This window comes from Echiichthys vipera (genome assembly GCF_963691815.1).
Source record: "Echiichthys vipera genome assembly, chromosome: 7".
Classification (NCBI taxonomy): Eukaryota; Metazoa; Chordata; class Actinopteri; order Perciformes; family Trachinidae; genus Echiichthys; species Echiichthys vipera.
In genome coordinates this window covers 3834358-3859138 of record NC_139832.1, presented here as the reverse complement: position 1 = coordinate 3859138, position 24781 = coordinate 3834358, and the positions used below count along the sequence as shown (strand labels likewise).

At 45.2% G+C, this 24781-nt stretch overlaps 1 protein-coding gene across 7 annotated transcripts in view; it reads left to right on the top strand.

Moving 5' to 3' along the window:
* The window catches only part of LOC310949367 (suppressor of tumorigenicity 7 protein homolog), a 64317-nt gene that overhangs the window by 1590 nt on the left and 37946 nt on the right, over window positions 1-24781 (top strand). For 4 of the 7 annotated variants that reach the window (XM_083916804.1, XM_083916803.1, XM_083916802.1 and 1 more), the window contains exons 1-2: window positions 582-736; window positions 15844-15879. The exons of 1 other annotated variant lie outside the window; for it this stretch is intronic. In XM_083916804.1, the coding sequence (XP_083772930.1) occupies window positions 664-736; window positions 15844-15879 (109 nt within the window). In that variant the 5' untranslated portion in view covers window positions 582-663. Of the gene's footprint in view, window positions 1-227; window positions 316-581; window positions 737-15843; window positions 15880-24781 lie in introns of those variants that run through there. 2 more of the 7 variants (XM_083916806.1, XM_083916805.1) reach the window with 2 other exon arrangements.

Genomic DNA, 24781 nt, shown 5'->3' with positions numbered 1-24781 from the left:
TAAGTTGGCATTGTGTGTCGCCTCGCTCTCATAGCAGCAAGTGATGAGTCTCCTGTGACTGTGTGCTGAGCAGCAGATGGAAGAATGTGCTCTTTCAGAAAGCCAGCTGGCTCTAACTCGAGAGGGCAGGAGAGCCTTCGGGCTCACATGCAGGATGGTTGAGGAGGCTTTATAGTGGTGTGTGTGTGTGTGTGTCTATGTGTGTGTTGGAACCGAGCAGTCATAAACCAAAAGCACGGGCCTCGTCGGAGCTTTATGTGTCGCAGGTTGAACATGGCATTCGTGCTGCAGACTCTCACCTTGTCACTTCTTAATGTACAGTGGGTTTACTGTTAGCGCCTCTTGAACTGGCTGACAAATACAAGACCTTGTACACAAGTCTGGGAAACTCTCATTTTCAACCGCTTGTTGGGGTAGCTAGAGCCGATCCCAGCTGACATTGGGCGTGAGGCGGGGTCCACCCTGGACAGGACGCCAGTCTGAGAGACAGACAACCATTCACACCTACGGGTGATTTGTAGATTAATCAATGAACCTAACGCCTGCATGTCTTTGGACTGTGAGAGGAAACTGGAGAACCCGGAGAGGATTCGAACCAGGAACCCTCTCGCTGTGAGGCAACAGTGCTAACCACCAGTCCACTGTGTCGCCCTACCATTGGAGATGTTTTTGATTATTTCTATTCCTCTAAAACGCACTCGAAAGTGCTCTAGACCATGTTGGATGTTATCGCTGGGTGAGTCATGATCACGGTACACATCATTATTGTCATTGGCCTTTTCTTGGCAAAAGGCAAAACAACGTGGGGAAAACAAGTCCTGGAATAATAGTAACTCTTGTTTTTTGGTATAAATTCTCTATTACAACTTCAATTTGGTTGATATTTTGACCATTGTTGCTTTTCAAAATTACCGTATTTTCCACACTCTAAGGCGCACCACATTATAAGGCGCATAGAACAGACGCTACAGTCGAGGCTGGGGTTACGTTAAGGACCGCCTCTAAATTCATTGATGTTAAGTTTGCGTGCTAGCGCTGTTGCCTTCAGTCGAATAGTGATTGTACGGACTCTTCTACTCGCTGCTCTCTGTTCAACAACCCACTGTTGGAGTTTGTCCTCCAGCTGCAGCCGTCTCGCTCTGTTCCCTCTAAACTCTGTTTAGTCTTCTTTACTTGGCGCAGGTCGTCTTGTTGCTTCCTCCACTTCGGCACCATTGATTGGTTCATGTTAAACTCTCTGGCTGCTGCTCTATTCCCGTGTTCTACTGCGTGACTAATGGCCTTGAGTGTAAACTCTGCGTCGTAAGCGTGTCTCTTAACAGGAGCCATTTTAGGCTCTTTACACAAACACACACATGGAAATGAAACGGCACGCTTCGCCCAGTCGTATATCTCAACATGCACCGCGCGTTACTTCTTCTACGGGGGAAAATAGAGTCGGCGGCTGCTCACCGTAGTTGGAGACCTGTTGTGGCTCAATATTGGTCCATACCCCCCCCCCCCCCCCTTACTGTACTGTTTGCACAACCAGGCATGGTCTGAAATCCCTTTCTCCTAAAAACCAAATGGCAGATAGATGCGTGATCACTCACCACACAGGCTGACACGTTATTAAGGCAGGTACATGTGATTGTCTTGTTTACATATAGTCCTTTATAATTTGACAGTGTCACTTTATATAGCACTTACTAAAGCGAGTTCTTCCATTCGTGGTGAATTACAAACTGCATCCACTGTAGGTTAAAATGCATAATGAGGCGTTTTTAGCAGCTCGACATTTCTCTTGCCCGGTCCTCAGCTGGTGGATCAAAATGTAAATCTTTGACACTATGTACAAGAGCAGCAGATTTTCATAATCAAATGAACCTTTGGCACCGCTCTGCTGACATGCCACGTTTAGCACTCCTGAACGGTGTAATGCGCATGTAGATTAGGAAAGACGAATGTGCATAGTTAAATATACATCATTATTTACTTGCTGTCACGCCATTCCAGCTAAACGGAGCTTTTGACCTTGGTTGTGTATAGTTTCAGCATTTGCCTCTCTCATCAGATTTGACTAATGGCTTGCAGGTAATCACTCTGTGCTGCAGATGCTATTGCAGGTAACTTCACCGTGTTACGCTCCTACTCCATACCTTGACTGACCTTATGTCACTTAAACTGAGAGTAATGTGTACTTCCTCTTCCTCATTTTACCACTGTATGTCTGTTTTTTTGGTTCCCCTTTTACTATGAAAGTCTCGATCAATGGACTGTGGGGTTCCCCCTCCAAACTGTCAGACGTTATTTATATCAGCCACTTTCTCTGAACTCACCTCCTCTTATTTTAACTTAGTTTGTGGTTTCTTGCATTTATCAGAAAGACTTTTGGCATCCCCCAGAGAACTTGCTTGGTCCTGTTGCAGGCGTGCACCTTAGGTGGCAATAGTTAGTTAGTATCAGCAGGAGAGAGGCAGATTCCCCTGGGGAAATAACGCAAGACTTGTGTGTCCTTAATTTACAACCAGCCTATTGTGTGGTTTCTTTGTATGGATACAATATTAAGGCTGCTATTGTTTGGTGTCCTTTTTTAGGTGCTTCAGTTTTCAATTCAATTTCTATGAGCTCCAGTAAGAGACTGAGGACAAAACTTATGCAAAAGATATAGTTTTAACCTTGTGTCTATGTTTAGTCAACTGGAACACAGCACATTTTTGATGACATGAAAAACATATAAAATGTGAAAATTATCCGTTTATTGAGTTTATTGCTTATTTTTGTAGATAGGTTGGACACGGTACTACCCAATTATGGGACACAGACCCAACCAGTTTGACAGATGAGACCCTTTTAGGGCGCACTCACACTGTCCGTCCGTACCGTGCCCTGGCTTTAGGGTCCTTGTCCCCCCCTCCAGGCCCGTTTGTACTCACACTACCTGGGCCTCGCGCAAATACGTCTTGCATGTATACGTCATCACGCCGTAACACGCATTGATGACGTCATCACGATGTGTGGCTTTGTTTCCAGATCTTTCCGTAGACCTCTGAGTTTTTGTGCGTCTTGTCGACTGTTATTGAATCTTTTCATCGACCAAATCTGCAGTAAACACTCCACCTCCGCATCACACCAACGTGAACCTTTCACCGCCATTGTTTTAAATGTCCGCGCATGGTCCCTCCTTCTTTTTTCTACGTCCGAACAGGCGCACATAAAACGACGTCAGAACCGCCGTAGGCCTCGTGCTCGTACATGTGCAAACGTACTTTACAAGAGCCCACCTCTCCCAAATGGTCTGGTGGTGGCAAGCTAGGCGCGAAGCGGTTGAACTCACACTGGTCAAACGAACTAGGCTCTACCTGTAAAACCTGTTTGGGCACGGTACGGATGGACAGTGTGAGTGCGACCTCAGACTGCATCTTTGACCTGGTATAAAACTGTGCTTGTTGTCAGTCTGAATGGATTGACAGGAGTTATCTCGACTGGATGTGTTACCAACCTGAGTTTAATCTAAAAAGAGTTACAGCACATGTATCCAGAGACAGCCTAAAACAATTGGTGTAGCAGAGATGTTTTGATTTCCATGGACAGGCCCGGACCTCGCTGTGTGTTCTCAAAGTTAGAAACAACCCCATCATCCATATACATCTGCATCCTGTATGCTGAAAACTCTTACACCTTGAAGATCACATTGAATTTGCATGTCGAAGGTTGAACCAATCTTAGCTTAATGGAGGTAGACACCACTGTGCAGATAGCTGAGCTCAGCAAAAAGCCGTTTGTGGCACAGTTGCCGAAAATGATTGGACCCTGGATTGAATAGAAATTATAATTTTCATGTGCTGCCATAAGACTCTAAAGGTCAGGCCATAAAGAGAGATTTATGGAGCATTTTGTGGTAGCATATGAACCGCTAGTAGCCCTCAGTAACCACTGGAGCATTGCTGACAGTGGAGAAATGGCAAACGATGTGTATTTATGTGTTTGTGGAGAATGCTGGCAGACTCTGCCGGGAAGGACTCTGATGATAACTTGTATCTGGGTTCAGTCAGATTCTGCAGGGCATTTTTCCCAGGCTTCGTATTCCCCTGGATAATTGATTCATGCATCAGAAATGAAATCTCTTTGAAGAGTTGATTTCTTTCTCATTACTGCAAAAAATACTCCAACTTTTTCGGTCTTTGGTCTGGGATGGAGCTACGGAGAACACAGTCACCCCACAGCTCTGGAAATGATGAAAATCCACAAATAAACAAAAGTTTAAGCGAAGTCACAAGGCAGGGAGACAAACATTCTCTTACATGAACACTAAACACTGACCTAATTGTTACAATCCAATGCAGTATCTAGGTTCAGTACAAAAATATACCAATTAAAGAATATAATAAACCCTCTGAGTTAGCTAAAAGATATGGCGCACACACAGACACAGCACATATTCACCACCAAACCAGATCCGACTGGTCAGGAGCCTTTATTTAGAACGTGAGCGCTGCTTTGGTAACATGAGCTCGGCCAGAAATGTTTGCCCTACCTTTGACTGCCCTGCCCTGCCCTGCCTGGGAAAATAACTCCACCATCAAAGCATGTTTTTTCATCCCATCTCCGTCTGCATTCAATCAGCTGCACCCATTGAGAACATCCACATCAGAAATCCCGGATCACCCCGTAGACTTCTTGCCCCTCGAAGCACCCAAAGCCAGGCAAACACTCTTAAACCCTCACAGCTGTCTTTCTAATATCTGACCCGCTATGCCAGCGAGGGCTCTGGCCAAGTGAGGGAAAGGTCAGGGCTGCTACGTGGGCGCTCTGACTCTGCAGAATGTCAAAGACACTCCGCTAGTGAAGTTCAGTCATGAGGTGAATCCAGGTAAGACCTCGTGTAAATGTGTCCCACTCACAAAAATCTAAAATGGCTGTGTGGGATAAGGGCCGGATAAGGATAAAGCTTGGAAAACCTTGAGCTTTTTTCAAGCTTGGTGGAAAGTTGAGCTGTGAACTGGGCAACATGGTTCTGTAGCTAACTAGATTTATTATATTGTGGACCACTGGTGTCGTCTGACTGTGTTGTAAGGTTGTCACAGTATCAGAACTTCAAACTTTGATGCAAAACTAGTATAAAAAACAACATTTGACACCATAGAAAAAGGAAAAAGAAGTCCTTGGCACTTTTGGTTCTGTCCTAAAAACATAAAACATGTCAGACACGGTGGTGTGGTGGTTAGCACTGTCGCCTCACAGCAAGAGGGTGTGGAGTTTCTCATGTTCTCCCCGTGTCTGCGTGGGTTTTCTCCGGGTTCTCCGGTTTCCTCCCACAGTCCAAAGACGTGCAGGTGTTCGGTTCATTGATGACTCTAAATCACCCGTAGGTGTGAATGGTCGTCTGTCTCTGTTTGTCTCTATGTGTCCTGTGATAAACTGGCGTCCTGTTCTGGGTGGACCCCGCCTCACGCCCGATGTCAGCTGGGATCGGCTCTAGCTCCCCCCCGCGACCCCGACAGGGACAAGCGGTTGAAGATGAATGAATGTCAGTCTGCGTTATAATAATTGAAAATAGAGGGTTCTGCACCGACTCCTAGAAACTAGTACTCCAGCTAATTTCTAAGCTTTAGTAACGTAGCATTTGCTAGTTACGTTTTGTTTTTGACTTGAGCAACAAGAGGCGAACGGTAATCTCGAAGGCGTTGTCTATACTCGACACAATCAAATATGTATAACTCATCGTTTTGAAACATGGTATTGAAGTATTGGTACTTTTGAAAACCTTAGTGTTGTATTTTACGGTGAATGAAAACAGACCCCCTCATTCAAGTTAGTTTTTGTCAAGATCGAATGCCAAACTCACAAACCACGGCCAACAAGTGCTTCACAAATGTCTGTGTGCAGTAGTTTTTGATTTTATCGGGACTTCAGGAAACTAGCCTCTCTGTCTGCAGGACTTAGTGGTTTTTCAGAACAGATAAGACTTCCACAAGTTGATGACTTGCTACCGAATCGGCCCGCGGCGTCGTACACTTATCTTTCACAGAAACATTCGCGGTGGTAGCAATTTCTTTCATCATTTCTAAATTACCATGGGACTTTTGGCAAAGGAGCCGGGGATCGGCTAATCTGTACCTGAAGAGGAGGAGGAGAAGAAGAAGAAGGAGGAGGAGGAATGCATTTTTGCAGCAAGTCTGGTTAAATAATGAAAGAATAACCTCTGTGGTCCCACCAGCCTCAGGAACATAGGAAAAATAAACTCTGTACAATGGCTGGTTACACGCCAAACAGATTAGTTAATCAGACAAGGCTACCAGCAGCAGCCTGTTGGTTTGTTATTACACCACTCTCTGTTCCTCATCCTAGCTTTCTGCTTTACATACAGAGACAGTTTGATGAATGACCTGTCCAATGGCCTGCACTTAAACACACCTAAGATTCTCCACATTTGACTATTGAACATATTTGAATCCATGCAAACTCTTATGACAAAATGAACCCGCCTCGTATCAGACACAGTCTTCCCGAAGCAGTCACCAGGTATGTTCTGTTACATTTATCACAGTAAGGACAAAGTAGGTTTTATATAAGCACTACTGTAGGCTCCATCTTTGCCTTGAAGTTGTATTTTCTGGGCTGTCGCTGGCGGTTTACACTTTGTGTTTGCCGCCGGTGCCGTGTTAATCCTCTTTCAAATGTCGGGATATTGGAAAGTCTTTTGAGCGTGTGTAATTTTAGTGTCCATCTGTCAATAATTAAACGAGCCAATCTGTTTGTTTTTCCACAAACCAAACATATAACTGTGTGAAAATGATTGCTCTTTCTTAAGAAAGCAGATCAGAGAAATGTAGACGGTTATCCTAACAGTTTAATTGAAGAAAGTATCTCAGCGGGTAGAGAAAAGTCTTTTTGATGAAGTCTTTGCAGAGTGTGATACGTGAGCATCAAAGCCCTGGTTGTGCGAGAGGAACTGTTTAGTTGCAGAAGGAAAGCGCTGGTTGTTCGGGACACTCGGGTGTAAATTCAGTAGGTGTGAGGACAGTCATTACAAAGGCGATTTTGGCATCTTGTCAGAGGCTGTAGAATATGGTTCTTTGTGCAAATGCCATAATGTTCACTGCCACTGGAGGTTGGACCTTTTATACAAGATGGAGTTTGGGCATGTGGTGAAAGAAAGACGGTTAATGAACCAGAAGGAAGAACATTTATGGAAGCACAATTTAGGGCTGTTAATGTGCACTCACACTGTCCATCCGTACCGTGCCCCGTGCTTTAGGGTACTTGTCCCCCCCTCCAGGCCCGTTTGTCCTCACACTACCTGGGCCTCGGCGAATGCTTCTTGCTGCCTATACGTCATCACGCCGTAACACGTCACACGCATTGATGACGTCATTGCGATGCGTGGCTTTGTTTACAAATCTTTCCGTAGACCTCGGAGTTTTTGTGCGTCTTGTCGACTGTTTTTTTATCTTTTCATCGACCAAATCTGCAGTAAACACTCCACCTCCGCATCACACCAACGTGAACCTTTCGCCGCCATTGTTTTAAATGTCCGCGCATGGTCCCTCCTTCTTTTTTCTATGTCCCAACAGGCGTCCCAACAATTCATTCATTCATTAATTCATTCATCTTCAACCTCTTGTCCCTGTCGGGGTCGTGGGGGGCTGGAGCCGATCCCAGCATACATCGGGCGTGAGGCGGGGTCCACCCTGGACAGGACGCTAGTCTATCACAGGACACATAGAGACAAACAGAGACAGACAACCATTCACACCTACGGGCAACTAATACAGAATGAAATTTGAAAAGGATTATAGAGGAAGTTTGACAACTCTAGAGATTACTCCTGTACACATTCAGTTTAGATTTGTATATCACCACCTTTACTGTGTGAGTATGACGAACTGGGACACTGCTGGAAAAAAAGAATATGTGCATGTCAAATGTATCCTGGATAGAAATTTGAAATGAATGAGTTTAGCTTGTCTGGAGCTATTCAGATAGTTCCTTTCAAAGTGCTGCTGAAGAAGAAGTGACAGCCCACTGCCCCCGTCTGTGATCAGGCTTCTTTTCTCTGCCTGTTCACTTCAGTAGGTTTCAGTCTTTGGAGCAATTTATTGATGTTTTCGTCAGGTCCCACATGCACAATACCATTGAATCCCATTTTTATAGAGAAAAATGAGTCTTCATTTACAGCTATAGTGGGTAAAATTGATCCAGTTTGTTGGTTTATTGTTTTAACATTCACATTTAAATGTGCCTGTGTCAGACCAGTAGACTGTAATTTAAGTTGATTGAATTGGTTGCCCATGCATGAGTGAACAAGTAATTGCACCTCTGGGTGGCTGGAGAAACACAATTCCCCATTTCAACCAGTTGGTGTCAGCAGTGACAGGCACAGTGTTCCTGACCCAGCTGGCCGACCTTCTCTTTGTGGTAGAGTCCGGTTCCTCTGTAAAACAAACGGGGGGGTCCCTGCTGTTGTCCTCTTGGTGGATGTGGTAGGCACAATCCATTTTTGGCTTGGCTCTGAGTGCTGTAAATTCAGTCTCATTAGATCAGAAGAATGACCCCCAGCAAATATTCTTCTGGCTGGGTGGTTTGTCAACTCTAACAGAAACATTAAGGGGGATGAAACGAACCATGATTTTGAGATCCTGGCCTTTTTCTTAAAATCTATTAAGCAGGGGAAATGCTGAGTCAGGCTGGTGAATTTGAGGACGTGCAAGACACAATGGCCAAAGGTAACGGTGCGACGGATCATCATTGATCGAATGTCTTCAGTTCGGCACACACAAGATCCGCGGTCTGATATATGAACAAATAGTTGTCTGCATAAGGAGCCAGTTGAGGTGGTTCAGGATCATCTAGTAAGGATGAACCCTGGGCGCCTCCCTAGGGAGGTGTTCCAGGCACGTCCAGCTGGGAGGAGGCCTCGGGGAAGACCCAGGACCAGGTGGAGAGATTATATCTCCACACTGGCCTGGGAACGCCTCGGGATCCCCCAGTTAGAGCTGGTTAATGTGGCCCGGGGAAGGGAAGTTTGGGGTCTCCTGCTAAAGCTGCTGCCCCCGCGACCCGACCCCGGATAAGCGGATGAAGATGAGATGAGATGAGATAACATTTGTTAAGAGCAGCGTGGTCATGGCGAGCGGAGGAATGCAGGAGCTTGAACGCCCCGTGTCATTTAACCCACCTCCCTTGGTTACTGTGATTAGGCCCGTCAAGCTTTTATGTAAATATGGCATTTTTAATTATAACGGAGACATATTCCAAAGGAAATATAACAACAATTTTCTGGCGTAATAGTTGAAATATCGGACGGAGGTAACGTTGATTTTTATTGTTGAGTATTGTAAATAAAGAGGGGATTATAACCCTGGCCCCATATAATGTTTTAGTATAGCAGGATAGGTCAATATATAGTTTTATTTTAAGCTAACATTTAGTTATGACTCCATCAGAAAATTAGCAGCATGTGCTAAAGTTAGCTATAGCACAACAAGCTAGGAGAAATAGGTTTTCCTCGAAACGTAGTTGAGAAAGCAGTTTGGAGACCAGGCGTGGTTACTGTATAAGACGAGGACGGTGTGTTGGCGTTGCTCCCCCCTCGTAGGAGATTAAACACATCCAACAGGCTAACACATGACACATGACACGCGACAGCATCACCGGATGTGCCGATTGCTGAGATGAGGGAAAAACAACCCTCTTTATCCCTGCCGTCAGAATTGCAGGTCCCATTTTGCACAACATTAATTTGCTCTTAAAGCTTCACAAGCCTCTTGTGCCTAGTTACAGTTGCTAACGTAGGATTGGACGTTAGCCGTTCTAGGGAGGGGCTTAACACAGGACCGATTGTTGTCTTTTATTGAGAATATCTGTGATTAATGCTAAAAATTGCTTCACCTTTAACAAGTCAAAAACAGGGTGAAACGTAGCTGATGGCACAGCGGCCAGACCGCAGACTTGAACATTGAGCGGTTTGGTCCTTTGTGCTCGCACCTCTTCTCACCTTATCGACACACTTGCGCCAACATCAAGTCTGGTTGAGCATCTCTGCTTGGCCTTCTCCTCCGCCTTTCATCCTTCTCCTCATTTTTCCTCTCGCTGACGGATGGCCACACTCCTCTCACGCTTATTTTCAGTTGCTTAGCAACCAAGAATAGATGCTTTTTCGGGGTGGTACTTAGCGATGGAGGCGGGGGTGGGGTGAGGTGTGCATTGTTCAGGAATAAATGGCTCATGAATGCAGTTCCACTGAACAGAGGAGGTAAAGAGCACTGTTTTAACTAAAGCATCCAGTGAACGACTGCATTGTTCCATTACTCATTGTCTGACTCAGTTAGCACCCTACTCACCTGGGCTTCACCGCTGTTATGGCAATGGGTTTGCATCCTAATCATCAGTAGCAGTGAGAGCAGGGCCCCGTGCCGGGATGTAACTACAGGTCAAGTGTGACTCAAACACACTGACTGAAGAGAAGGAGGCTGACGTTGACAGTGAGGAGCTCTTTACTCTTCAGTCTTTGGCAGAATGCTTTGTCTTCACTGTAGCGTTTCGTGACAACACAATTGTTTTATGGAACAAATGCAATAAACATACAAGGAAAGTCGTGGACACAGATGCAGGATGCTCGATTCCTCTGTCTAAAAAGAACAGTCAAGTGTGTGGTGGTCTTGCTTGTTCAAACCTACAACGTCCAATGAGTTTATTCAGTTTCTAAATTCGCTTAGATCAGAAACAACCGTCTAGTGAAACGGGGGGCTAGTTCAGACTCCATATTTCTGAATTAAATTAAGTGATTTGAACAGTTCTGAACACATGTTGTTACTGCATGTGTTTCCTCAGTGAAGCATGTGATGTTTGGGCAGAAGGTACATTGACAGGTAGTGTAGCGGCAGCACAAACAGAGTAACACATTGATGAATTTATCAGTGTATCCATCCAGGTGCTAGTTATTAGAAAACCAGGTGGGTGTATAGCTCGTCACTGGGAGTACAGATCCTAAGAATCAGTATCAGGATCGATCCAGACTTTAACGGCAATCAATGGATCAAAATCTCAACTGAACTCTGGGTTTTGTCCATCTCAGTTTGCTGGTGTTGCAGAGCTGCTGTCCTCAATGACAACCAGGCTCTACACTGCAAGCGTCAGTGAAAATGAGTGTGTTAATATGTCTGCACCGTGATTGACTCAAAATACACTGATTCGTTAACCTCAGATGGTTGCAAATCTGTCATCCCTCCATTCTCAGCAGAAGACAGTATATGAAACATTCTCAGTTTTATCTTGTGCAGACCGTAACATTTGCTGGTTAAAATGACGTTGCAGGTGGCGGATCAAATCAGTTGTTGCTAGGTAACATTAATTCTGTGAGTAACTTGATGGCAAACCAAAATAAAACTTTAATGTTGTGGTGTTTGGTGTGTTCTCTCTAAGGGCAAACTCACACTGTCCTTCCACACCGTGCCCCGGGCTTTAGGGTACTTGTCCCCCCCTCCCTCTCCCCCCGCTGCCCAGGCCCGTTTGTACTCACACTGCCTGGGCCTCGGCCAATGCTTCTTGCTGTCCATACGTCATCACGCCGTAACACGTCACACGCATTGATGACGTCATCGCAATGCGTGGCTTTGTTTCCAAATCTTTCCATAGACCTCGGAGTTTTTGTGCGTCTTGTCGACTGTTTTTGAATCTTTTCATCGACCAAATCTGCAGTAAACACTCCACCAACGTGAACCTTTCACCGCCATTGTTGTTGTTGTTAAATGTCTGCGCATGGTCCCTCCTTCTTTTTTCTATGTCCGAACAGGCGCACATAAATGGCGTCAGAACCACCGTAGGCCTCGCGCTCGTACTCGTACATGTGCAAACGCGCTCTACAAAAGCCCACCTCTCTCAAACGGGCCGTGGATGGCCAGCTTGCCGCAGCTACACGCGGAGCGATTGCACTCACACTGGTCAAATGCACTAAGCTTTACCCGAAAAACCTGTTTTAGCCCGGTGCGAAAGGACAGTGTGAGTGCGCCCTAAGGCAGTTTATACTCTGCTAAAGTGTTTATTAGGTCAAAGAAGCTTCACTCTGTAACACTTTCAGGAGCGAGTAGAGTGTTAATGACTGATACAACATTAAGGTAAATCTAAGTATAGGTCTTGGTATCGGCAGATACCTATAATTAAAGGATTGGATTGGACGGGGCCAAAATAAGCCTGATCTGGACTTCTGTAATTGCGAGAGGATCCCCATTCAGATCGTACCAAAGCCGATAAGGGGCAGAAACTGTGAAAAGCTGATGTGAGCACGGATCACAGTGAATGAGATTACAGTTGGCAGTGCGTCGCTCAGATCCCCAGCTCACCTCCTCCTCACCTCTCTGCGGAGTTTTTGAGAAAGATCCCCCTTGTGTAATTAACATGACCCCAGGAGATGTCTTTAGTAAGAGCGATTATCATAACAAGATCTGCTCAGACTTGAAATCTGAAAAACTGCCAATTGGATGACATTTCACTCTCAGTGCACTTTCTTTTGGTGCGAGTGTACAAAACATTCAGCCAGCAGCGTCTCGCTCTGAACAGCCCGTCGCTCTCGCTGGTTAGAATGACAAATGTCACTGGCAGCAGGTCAGCTGTTACTGATTAATGTCCGTTCTGTGAGTAACTTGACGGCAGGCCAACATGAAACGCGTCTGTTGTTTGGTTTAAGTGCTCTCTGTAAGCCTGTGTCTGTCCTCTCCAAAGATCCTTAGTGAGGGAAAACCCTCCGCTCTGCAACATCACTGTCCAACCATGGGTGGACTGGAGTGTTTCTGCAGTTGCCACGACTCCAACAGAGCCACACGCATCTCTCTATCTGATCGCTTCGCATCGATTGCAGAAGTCACATTCTCCTAGTTAATCTTGCATATCATATCCATGATTGTTGCTTATGGATTTAAGATTTATGAACCAGAAATCAGTATTTGGATCAAGTAACTCATGGAAAATATGTTGCGTCAGATTAAGTAGACTGCATCTTTTATTAGTTGGATGCGTCATTAACTAATATTTAGGTAAATCTAAGCATTGGCAATTCAAAAGGACTTTGTGGGGCATAAACTTGATCGGGACGTCCCTCATTCATCTAGAATATTCTTCAAGATGATCATTTTTTCTTGTGTAGCAGGAGTAGAGAATGGGTCTCTTGCCTGTGCGTGAAGGACAAAGACGTTGGGAAACGAAGAGGAGGAGGAGGAGGAGGAGTGCGACTGGGTATGAGACACAAAAGAACGGAGGCCTTTGTCGGTACATGCTCCTCTATTCAGCAGCTGAGCTAATCCACATGCTAGCTAGCTTCACCCCATTCACAGTGGGACACAAGGACGTCCGGGTGACCTCCCATCTATTTAGGTTAGCGGGCTGTTGTGAAGACTCGACCACTGTACCCGTTCACATGCTCAAAGCAGGCCCGGTGTTCACCGCCGCGCAATTGATGGGTTCTGTGTGCACTCTACTACATTTAAAGGCTGCCTACTCCAGTCTTCATCAAAGTTTTACAGCGTGCATCGTAAATGAGACTTTACTTGCAGCACGTTCAGGCACATTAGTCTGTCCATGCGTCCGGAAAGAGGCTTGAATCATTTAGGTTTAGAGCTCTGAAAATTGATTGAGCCATATCGTTTTTTTCAATGGTCGATAAATAATGTTGATGATATGTTGCTGTTGTTTTTGGCATCTGATAAAATACGGTACAAGAATTTAATAATAATAATAATGTATAAGACACAACATTACAGACCCTTAGGGCGCACTCACACTGTCCATCCGCACCGTGTCCAAACAGGTTTTTAAGGGTAAAGCCTAGTTCGTTTGACCAGTGTGAGTGCAACAGTACCGCGCCTTGGAGCGGTTCGCTTACCGGCCACGGCCCGTTTGGGAGAGGTGGGCTTTTGTAAAGCATGTTTGCACATGTTCGAGCATGAGGCCTACGGCGGTTCTGAGGTCATTTATGTGCGCCTGTTGGGACGTAGAAAAAAGAAGGAGGGACCATGCGCGGACATTTAAAACAATGGCGGTGAAAGGTTCACGTTGGTGTGATGCGGAGGTGGAGTGTTTACTGCAGATTTGGTCGATGAAAAGATTCAAAATCAGTCGACAAGACGCACAAAAACTCTGAGGTCTACGGAAAGATTTGGAAACAAAGCGACGCAATGCGATGACGTCAATCGATGCGTGTGACGTGATGGACAGGCAAGAAGCATTTGCGGAGGCCCAGGTAGTGTGAGTACAAACGGGCTGGCCAGCGGGGGGGGGACAAGTACCCTCAAGCACGGGGCATGGTGCGGACGGAAAGTGCTAGGGTGCCCGAGGACACTTCTGGGTCATTTTAATACACAGATTTTTCAATTGTTCTCTAACAAGTGTCTGTAGGAGCAGAGCAAAGTGAATGAATGATATAATATAAAACATGACTTGATGTTATTCTATATTTTAATACACCGCTTTTCTAAAGGGTTAGCCAGGTTATGTTTATGCAGGTTTGATTGATGATGTTGTGATTGCAACAGAAAATGAGTTGCTTGGCTCCCCGATGTCCAGGTGTGTGTGTGCGTGTGTGTGTGTGTATGTGTTAACAGCAGGTAAACACACAGCGGTCTCCTCTGCTCTGCTTCATACTTCAATTTCAATTTGTCCAACTGACAGGCCGCAGCCCCCTGCCCCCCTCAGCGCTCCATGCAGTGAGTGTGTGTCCCGTTGTACCTCGGTCTGGGTTTTTTTTTTTTTTTTTTTTTGGCTCCAAAGTCGACAAACCATTTTGATTGGCCTGCGTCCCGCTCAGCGCCCCCTCAGCCCCAGCTGCCGTCCTCCTCCCCCTCTCTATCTCTTTATCTGTCCTCCCTCTTCTTCTTTATGCCCTCCCCTTTCTCTTTTTTCATTAACTCACCCCGTTTTATCACCTTTGCTTTCGCCTCCTTATCCTTCCCTCTCTCCTCCTTTCTCACATCCTCCCATCCCCCTTGTCTTGCCCTCCTTCTTCCTTTATTCACACATTTGCTGCTGCCCTTCCATCCCTCCTTCTCTACTCATTGCGCTCCCGTCTCCATCTTCCCCTCCCTTTTTCCTCCGGTTTCTCCTCGTTTCTTTCCCCTTCGCCCTCCTTGCCTCCCTCCCTCCATCTGGCAGCAGTAGTCAGTCAGTCTTTTTACAGCTCTCTCTCTCTCTCTCTCTCTCCCCCTCCGTTCTGACGTCACTCTCTGTTTGCATAGCTATTGTCTTACAGCGGCTGCAGCAGCAGCGGCAGCAGCTCTTCACCCGATTTTTCACCCGTTTTCCACCCCCCTTCTCTCTCTCTCTCTCGCTCTCTCTCTCTCTCTCTCTCTCTCTCTCTCTCTCTCTCCCTCTCCCTTCTCTCTCTCTATTAGTAAATACTACAGTGGAATGAGAAGTGAGAGAGTGACGGAGAGGAGAGGATGAGGAGGATATAGACTGCAGAAAGAGGAGAGATGCAATAGCTAGCCACAGCCACATCTCCGTGTCGGGATTTCACCAGAGTTTGTCTCGGCTGTGAAGGATTTCTGCATCGTTTACATTTATTTATCGATTGATTTAATCCTCCACAAGGCCTCTTTTTTTGTTTCGTTTTGTTGTGGCCGGACTAACCGAGAGCGCGCGTGTGGACGAGGGCTTTTAAAGCCGCGGCGGATAGCGGTGTCGGGGCATCTGGCCGTCTGGGAGGCAGCGACGGTCGGCTGGCTGCATTGTGTTGCTTTGATGACCCCCGCTGTGTAGCTGCCTGCTCATCAACCTCCCCCCTCTCTCTCTCTCGCTCTCTCCTCCTCTCTCACCCTCCCCTTTCTCTTTCCTCCTTCTCCTCCTCCTCCTCCTCCTCTCTCTCCATCACAGCTCCCGGCCCAGCCATGTTCGGCACAGAGTCCTCATGTAAGTACCACCAACATCCTCCCGCCTCCTCTGTCTTTGTCCATATTTATGTATCTTTTCATGCATACGTGTGTTTTTTTTTATCAGAGGGAAAGGAGGAAAAAGGAAATGGCTAGGTTTTGCTCTACTCCTGCATCCCTCCTCTCCTCTCTTCTTCCTGTTTTGCCTCCATGGTCGCTGGTGGCAGATTGCACGGGGAAAGATCTGGGATCTACCATTTTAGCACAGAGGGTCAGCACTACAAGCTAGCTGGTCACGCTGAGCTTACTGTGCCTGCCTCGCATTCTCTCACTCTTAGCCTTACTGTGTGTCGGCGTGCGTATGTGCAATCATCTCCTTTCTGTATGTATTCAAGTCCTCTTGAGTGTAACGGTGTGCCGGTTTCATGCTGTTTAAGTGTGCCTTTGTGCATGTTTGCGTGTGTATGAGTGAGCATGTCAGAAGATGGATGCTTTCACAAGAGTTGTATCGTTTCCAGAAGCATCAGCCTCCCTCTGTCTTGTTTCTCCGGCTCTGTCAGATTGCTACTGAAGCTAGCAGCACACATAACAGCTGTTTATGTGTTTGTGTGTGTGTGCGTGTGTGTGGGTCTTTGGGTAATGTGCAGCTTCTAACCTCCCTCAGAAGAGTTGTAGTGTTGATCTCTCGGTGGGCAGACGTATGGAGGCAAAGCACTTCCTCCCCCTTTACCCCACCCTCTGAAGAAAACCTTTCACTTTGATCAATACCACGATGCCTCACTCCACTACCTGCTCCATGCTTCAGGGAAGTCTGAGCTGATTGAATTGATTCTGCAAAGGCCACACAGTCCGAGACAAAAGTAACTTGTGTTTTTGGCGTCAGATCAGAGCTAGCATGCACGCCGGCAGCAGCACCGGCTGTGGTGTGTTCGCAACTAGTCCTAGTGATGGCAAGCTGTCATGCACCACTTCTCCTCTGAGCAGTTATCTTTGTTTATGAGATGTGCAGCTGAGTGGATGACACCATGGTGTATTCTGGAAGTACAGGCCCCGGTACAGATCACATCTTTCATTATCACCGAAGCCTGGCTGAGGTTGTCTAGTCCTTGTTGTCTGAGATTTTGAGTTCTTGCCAAAACATTTGAGGTCATTTGAGAGTCAAACGTAATGCGTTCACAAAGTCAGTTTGACAGTGGTTTGTCCAGTGTTTTCATCTTGCTAGGTCTCTCTTTTTTTTAGATATCTTTAGATTCTAACTTTTGATGTTCATTCATCTTCAACCTCTTGTCCCTGTCGGGGTCGTGGGGGGCTGGGGCCGATCCCATCTGACATTGGGCGTGAGGCGGGGTACACCCTGGACAGGACGCCAGTCTATCACAGGACACATAGAGACGAACAGAGACAGACAACCATTCACACCTACGGGTGATTTAGAGTCATCAATGAACCGAACACCTGCACGTCTTTGGACTGTGGGAGGAAACCGGAGAACCCGGAGAAAACCCACGCAGACACGGGGAGAACATGCAAACTCAGCCGGGATTCGAACCAGGAACCCTCTCGCTGTGAGGCGACAGTGCTTACCACGACTTCACCGTGTCGCCAAATTACTTTTGATGTAATTTTTATAATTGTAGGGATTATATTAGGTTACATGTTGTCTGTTCAAGCTTATATTTTAAAGATTGATTTAAAGCATCTTATTTAAAACCCACGCAGACAATAATAATAATAATAATAATAATTTCCCTCAGGATAAATAAAGCTTCTTGAATCTTCTTGAATCTTGAATTTAGCCACACTTGCATTCTGAATCAGAAACACTTTAATTATCCCAGGGGGGAATTATCAAATGTATTTAATGTAATTCAGAATTAGATATAGAAGAAGAAATGCAATAGAATACCATAATAAAACATTGAATAGAAGAAGAAGAAGAGATTAATTAATTTATTCATGGGATTCTGCTCTTAAAGTATTCAACTAGATCTAAAAAGCTTCAAGTGGAGGAGAAGAGCCCGTTCTCCTTGTAGCACCTTTCACACAGACTATCCACAGTGCAGCGATGAAGGTACGCCGGCTTTGTTTATTCACACAGAACCAAGCAGAGGCGGTGTAATGTCGCCCCAGTGTGTGATTTCACATAGCAGCCGGCGTTCTGGAGGCAAAAGTTGGCGTCTATTGTGTGTGAAGCGATCTGCACCATTAATCAAACACTCAGATCCGACCGCAAACCTCCAACTTTATGCATTACAGCAGAACAACAGTACAGCGACGGACTGAACGTGTGTGTGTGTGTGTTTGAGAGAGAGAGGGAAGAGAAGGTGGACTATAGCACGCAACGTTACTGTAAGTTATTAATAAATGCTCGGGACGCTGCATCACCGTTGTGTGTGGTTCCACCCTGCCGACGTCGGTTCGGTGCTGTTGTGGCTCCGTCACCACCACCACTGCCACCGCTGCCGGCTCAGAGGCGCCTCTGACCCGTCTCCCCATTCTGTCTTTGTACCTTTCACACAGACGGTGGGGCATCATAAAGGCTCAAAAGTCCCGCAACGAGCAGGCGCTGTAAAATAAACTTATGTCTGGACAGTAATTTGTACTTTTGTGGTGATTCTTTGCAACGCTGTGAAGTTTCTATACAGATGTACGGTTGTTATTGGACACATTAGCTGTTATTTGACAGGTTGTCGCCTATAGGACGCCCCGCTGCTGTTAAACTGCTCCCCCACATTGGCATAGGACTGTAAGTTTCTCCATTTGGTCACATGTACACTTTGATACTGGTATGATAGAAAGTCATGCAATATTTTAATACCAAACTAAACGGTAGCAGTGCTGCACTAAGGCCAACAAGGATCAGATTAAAGTGTGGGATTGCAGTGTTTGTATTGCCTTTCGTAATACTACTTTGAAGAAATAGAGAAATTGAATTGAGGTTCATGGCAAGCTCTTACCAACCTTTTACCATGATTATCAGCTCCATAGTAAGCTTACTTTCTGTTTGTGATGCTTTCAGTGTGACCGACGATACACTCACGTATTAAAGCAGACTTGTAGAGTACACATCACAGGTTCAATACGCTTTTATTCCAAAGTCAATCCTTGTTGCTTGTGACTAGAGCTCATCTAGTGTGTGCCAACAACAACACCACCACCACCAACCAATCTTGTCAATTAAATTTCATGGAGAATTAGCAGTTTATTCTTTCCACACGGCGTTGTGCAAATTCATTTATAGCTCTGGCAATAGACACAGACAGACTGTGGCAGAAGTACAATGCCCGTTCAACTCTGTAGGTTTAGGTAATAAACTCACCAGCATTTGTTAAAACACTCGGAGGTAAGCGGAGCCCCTTTTATGGGCTATTTCATTGGAATTGCTTTGCTAGGAAACAGCTTGGGTCCAAGTTTATTTCCGAGGCTCAAACAGGGCATTCACAAACACCGCAAAAGACAATGAACCTGGTTTTGTTGTTCGAGACAGTGAAATTGTCTTGGTAAATGGAGCCAATGTTGAAGAGAAATTTGAATTGTCTTATGTGTTAGCTGCTGACCATCTCCTGCAGACTTACCTTACCTGTTATTCTTTCACGGTATATGAGACTTTTAATCTTTTGCCGATGAGCTCTTCCATTCCTGTGGTCCAAATCATCGTATTTCGCTGCCGTCACGATCACATTGGTCACGCTGGTCATCTAGTCATCTGGCCGTGACAGACTTTTGTATCTGGACTGTCACACGTCTCACAAAGCAGACCATGTTATATGGAAAAAGGCAGTGAACCTGTACCTCAGGGATGTCCGATTTGTTTACAATAAGCCGACTGTGGTGTCTGGTTTATCGAGATCAAGAGGAACAAAAACCTGGAGATTCCCAACCACTGCCCTTGTGCTCAGACTCACTCCGCAAGCGCTTTGGATAATAGAATCATCCAGACGGATAAAACGTAAAAGCTTTTATGTATTTGCTTGTGTCATAGTGTCCTAAAATAAGCCATAACCACATTCATTTTAGACATTAACGTAATTTCTGTGAGCGACCTGCCGCTGGACGAAAGAAAGATCTATCAACCTCTCTGATGCATTTGACATTGCGGGTCAGTGTTCAGGTTTGGTGGGAAATGTGCCGAATTGCTTTCTGGCACCCAACGGGGAGGACTGTGTTCGCCCTTTTTTAGAATGGCAGATGGTAGAGGGAGTGACAAACCAGAAAAATCCCTTCCAACATGTTTATCCTCGTCAGTACAGCAAAAGACAAATTAGATACAAACTTTATTATACCAAGGTAGAAGAATGAATTCGACAATACACATAGGACCTTTCAATCTACACTTAAGCTACAATTACCCTTACATAATGGTTATCCTCAATCAACAACACTAGAGCTAACAGTTGAGCGCATGTAAAAGAAGTATGTGGTACTTTCCAACTGCAGCAGAAGTCCAAAAACATACCTTACTGTCACCAATGTGAGCAGAAACACACCACTTTAAACACTTCTTGGTAAATGCAATTACTTTGTCACACACATACAGAAGACGCCCCCCCTCCCCCGGGTAGTTAATTCCAAGATCGAGGGCTCGCATTAATTCCTCGGGGGCCAATCGAGTACTCGTTTTTCAAAATCTATTTCTAGAACGCAACTCATCTTCCTGCAGGAATAATGATGCACACCAAACACAGCCTACCTAACACCTAATGAACGTCACTGCTCTATAGTCCTACATATGGTCTGGGCCTTGCACAGTGAACCCGTCATGTAGGTCACACAACTTCTTTCAGATCGTGAGGCGAAGTAGCCTCGTGAGACCATCGTGATCTAGCAAGCTCCATTGTATTTTACTCTCAGATGGGTCTGGTAATGTGCGAGGGAGAAAAGTTGGAGCCGTTTGCCAAGCGGACGTCCAATCAGCGTTGGTTTTGTGGCGGGTTTAAGTGTGACGCAACTCATGCAAAGACAAACTGATCACACATTTTCAGACAGCGGGCGCCCTAATTCTGTTAGCCGCTTGCTTTTTTCTCTTGGATCCTTCTGTTTAAATATGGACCAGGCACCTGATATGGTGCCTTTTATCTGGAAATTTGCTTTGCACCATCGTCAAATATCCTTTACCGACATGCTGTTTACTTTCTGAGCTTTGTCCGGACTCTGTTTGTACGTCATACGCTTCGTTAATCTGATTGGTTGACTTGGCCCGATAGACAGATGGTTTATCCAATCAGCAACCAGTATTTTTGCCACTTCAAAAAAGATCTCCAAACGAGAGTTCCCAGGTGGAAATGCTGAGCGAATGAGAATCATACCAATCAGTCCATCTGGAGGAGTCGGGTTAGAAGCAAAGAGCCGTTTCCAAAAAACTCTAGTGCGGTTGTTTACGAGTTAATTTGATTCGAGAACTACTCGAGGAATCGATCACTCACGCCCATCCCTACACCTCAGCACATTGTCAGTACTGCAGCCTTGGGCCTATTGACTATCTGATGTCAAATTCTCTTATAGGAACAGAGAGCTTTTTGTCCTTGATGGGAGCTGAAAGGACAACCAGTGACAAACCGCTCTGTTTGTTAGTATCATTATCAGTTTAACATGTTGTTAGAAGCTTAGGTGGAGGGGTGCGATTGCATTGGGGTTTGTCAGCTCCGTAGTGCTATCATGGCACGGTGCTGTTGGAACAAGTTGTTCATTCCTGTGTTGATTTTGTTACCACAGTTTGTTAACCTGGATACCAGACAAATCTGCCAAACAAACGTTTCATTTGTTCTGGCAGCTCGGTCTGGACACTTTCCCATTCCGACAGATTTCCAGCATCTTGACATTGTGCGGATCAATCGCAGCCAGTTTTAGGCTCACAAAACTCAAACTGTCAAACCAGGCAGCGCTGATCAAACGACTCTATGTTCTGTAACTGAATTACCTGTTTCTCCCATGAGATGTTTTCATTTAAGTGTACTATTTGTAACGCAGATCCTATTGTTTAACATTTGAGCAAGCACCGCCGTTTTCTTACATTTCTGATTCGTTGTACGTCACGTTTCGTTTCTGTGTTCTGTTGGAGGTCACATTTCATGGCTCTGATTGGTTGTAGGTCCATCCAATTGCGTCCAGAAGCATTTTGCTCGGCACCAGTGATAACATAACACCTCTTGGAAATTGAAAATGAACCGAGCATTTGCATTTAGTCTGGTGATGCCACACTTGTTACGCACACAGACCTTGGACACTGAGTCTGACGCGTTTTATTATTATATTTGTTGCGAAAATTTGCAATACGAGACAAAATGCTCTCGCTCATTCTCTCTTATTTCCTCTCTTTACTGGAAGTGCCCAGCTGCCTGCATCTTGCATTTGGCACTGTGGCTACCTGAAGGGGTTGAGCTGTGTCCCATCTCCATCTCATCCATACACTATCGCTCCCCCCCGTATATGTCCTGTCCTCATCCTCTATCTCACCCCCGTCATATTCTTATCTGACATGTCCAAAGTAGGCTATAATCTGAGTTTTGAAATCATACTTTAAATCCTGGTTTCATATGATGATGTTTGCATGTACAAGCGGCTTTTGACGGATTGGAAAAACGCGTTCTAAAAACATTAATGAGGGACAAAAGGTTTGGAGACGATGTGTAACCGTGTTTCACGCAAGATGAGGTCGTAAATATTGTTAAACATTTGAATCTTTAAGAAAAAAAAGACGGTGTGCAAAGGCCTTAACAGTTTGCAGTATACTGTAAGTGATATTTGTTATGCAGGGACCGTGCATTGTAAGTTCTCTGAGCAGTACACACGTCAAATGGTACTACACATGAAAGAATAAAGGAAGCCTTCAAAAGGTTTTTCTTCAGTGTAAACCCATTTTAATTATTTAAGGGCATTTTCTGCCTTTTTTATTAGGGGCCACATGAAGGAGCAAAGAGGGAATAAGAGTTGAGTTCGCAGAGCTGTATTAAAGTTGATGAAAATGCAGGGAAAACAGTTTTGGGTCCCTGTCCTACAATAAATGTTAGCTTCGAGTCTGGTTCACCTGTAGCCGCTTTAAAATGTACTTTCGTATTAATGACAGCTCTGGTCTGTACAAATCCCAACTCTATCCTCAAAGCAATTTCAGTCAAAAGCAACTGGACTTGGTTATTTGTCTAGGAAGATGTTTCACCTCTGATCCAAGAGGCTTCATCAGTTCATGTACGGATCTGACCAGGACCAGGACCAGGACCAGGACCAGGACCAGGCTGGGACTGGACCAACTAGCTGGTGTGAGATCCAGGTATTTAACCTCTCACAAGGCCGATGATGTCACTGAAACCCTGTGCTCCAAATCCCAACTCTATTTCTTCTTTTTAATCCATAACCATGTCGCAGGGCTAGCATATTATTAATACTGATCTACACCGGTTTACATGACAACAGAAGGATTATATCAGTTACACCCTTTTCTGATCAACTTGTGTGAGCATATTTATAGTTTATCTGTCACATGCCCTGTTACATGTGTGATGCAGAGGAATTTTTTCAACGTCTTCTCCAGTGTCCCTCTCCAGTCTAAAATAGTGCGACACCTTTCCACATAATCTAGTGTAACCCCTGAGCAGTACACTAACCGTAGACCAGGCTATTTCCGTGTTAGATTTATGTTAGATTGCCAACAGTACGCCTGCCGATAAGGATGAGCTCAGTGAAATGCAATTGGCAAATGGAAGTACATATGATTGTGGGAGGATCGCTGTAGGCCATACTTCTGCTTCATACATCACTTATATCGCTCATATCACTTCAATGTTGTATAAGTGCTATTTCATCAGTGGCCATTATGTTGTTGTTTTAAAGCTGGATATTATTTTTCCTGTTGCCTGACAAGATCACATCATCTTTCAATGCAGGGATAAGCCCCTAATGGGCTTTGAACGGTCTTCCCGAGGCAGGTCCGGGTTGCGCGTCGTATTTGTTTGTTGCACTGTCGGTGCCCACGAGCAGAATAAGGTGCTTACTGAAAAAGGGCCATTTGGCAAAAGCCAAGCAGGACTCTGACAGCAATCAGTTGTCTCTGTTGCTGTGGTAACCCCCTGTAGGAACGGCAAAACGGCAGAGTTATGGGGTTTCTGTGGTAACTGCTGACTTCTGCTATTTTTGTCTCTTGAGCTTATAACGCGGCTGGAACTTGACCAAGTCAGAAAGGAGGCTTATTTTAGATAAAGGCTCCTCACTGAGGACTTTACCTCATATCTCATGAAAGAGACTCAAATACATTCTCATGGATCATGACCTCTGAACATATATCCTCCATATATCCAACAGATGCACGAACTGGAAACATCTTTCAATGGAGCTCAGGAAATTTTGTCTGATGAATTTGGCACAAGTTCCTTGAACTCATCGTCTCTCCAGTTAATAACCCTTCGTCTTCATCATCGGTTGGTTTGTGTTTCTCCACAGATGGCACGAAGCATTTCAATCAATCAATCAATCAATCAATACTTTATTTGTTCGGGACGGTGCACATTAATGAACAACGATAACAACACATCACTGTAAAAGTGCCGGATTATAGCAAATATGCTAATTTGCATCCGTAGTCCCTGCTAAAAAAAAATAGAAAAAATACAAATACTACTAAATAAATAAATAAAATACACATAGAAGAGACAAGTTACACCGCACAATACATTACATACTCAGGAGGACACCAGACCCACACAGGATAAAACAATGGAATCAAACGTTGTGTGCAATATGATACAGACGAGTCAGTGGTCGCACTTTCCTTTTATGTAATACTGCTGATTATATTCATTCAGTCATTCATCTTGAACCGCTTATCCCGGGGTCGGGGTCGCGGGGGTGCTGGAGCCGATCCCAGCTGACATCGGGTGTGAGGCGGGGTACATCCTGGACAGGAAGCCAGTCTATCACAGGACACATAGAGACGAACAGAGACAGACAACCAT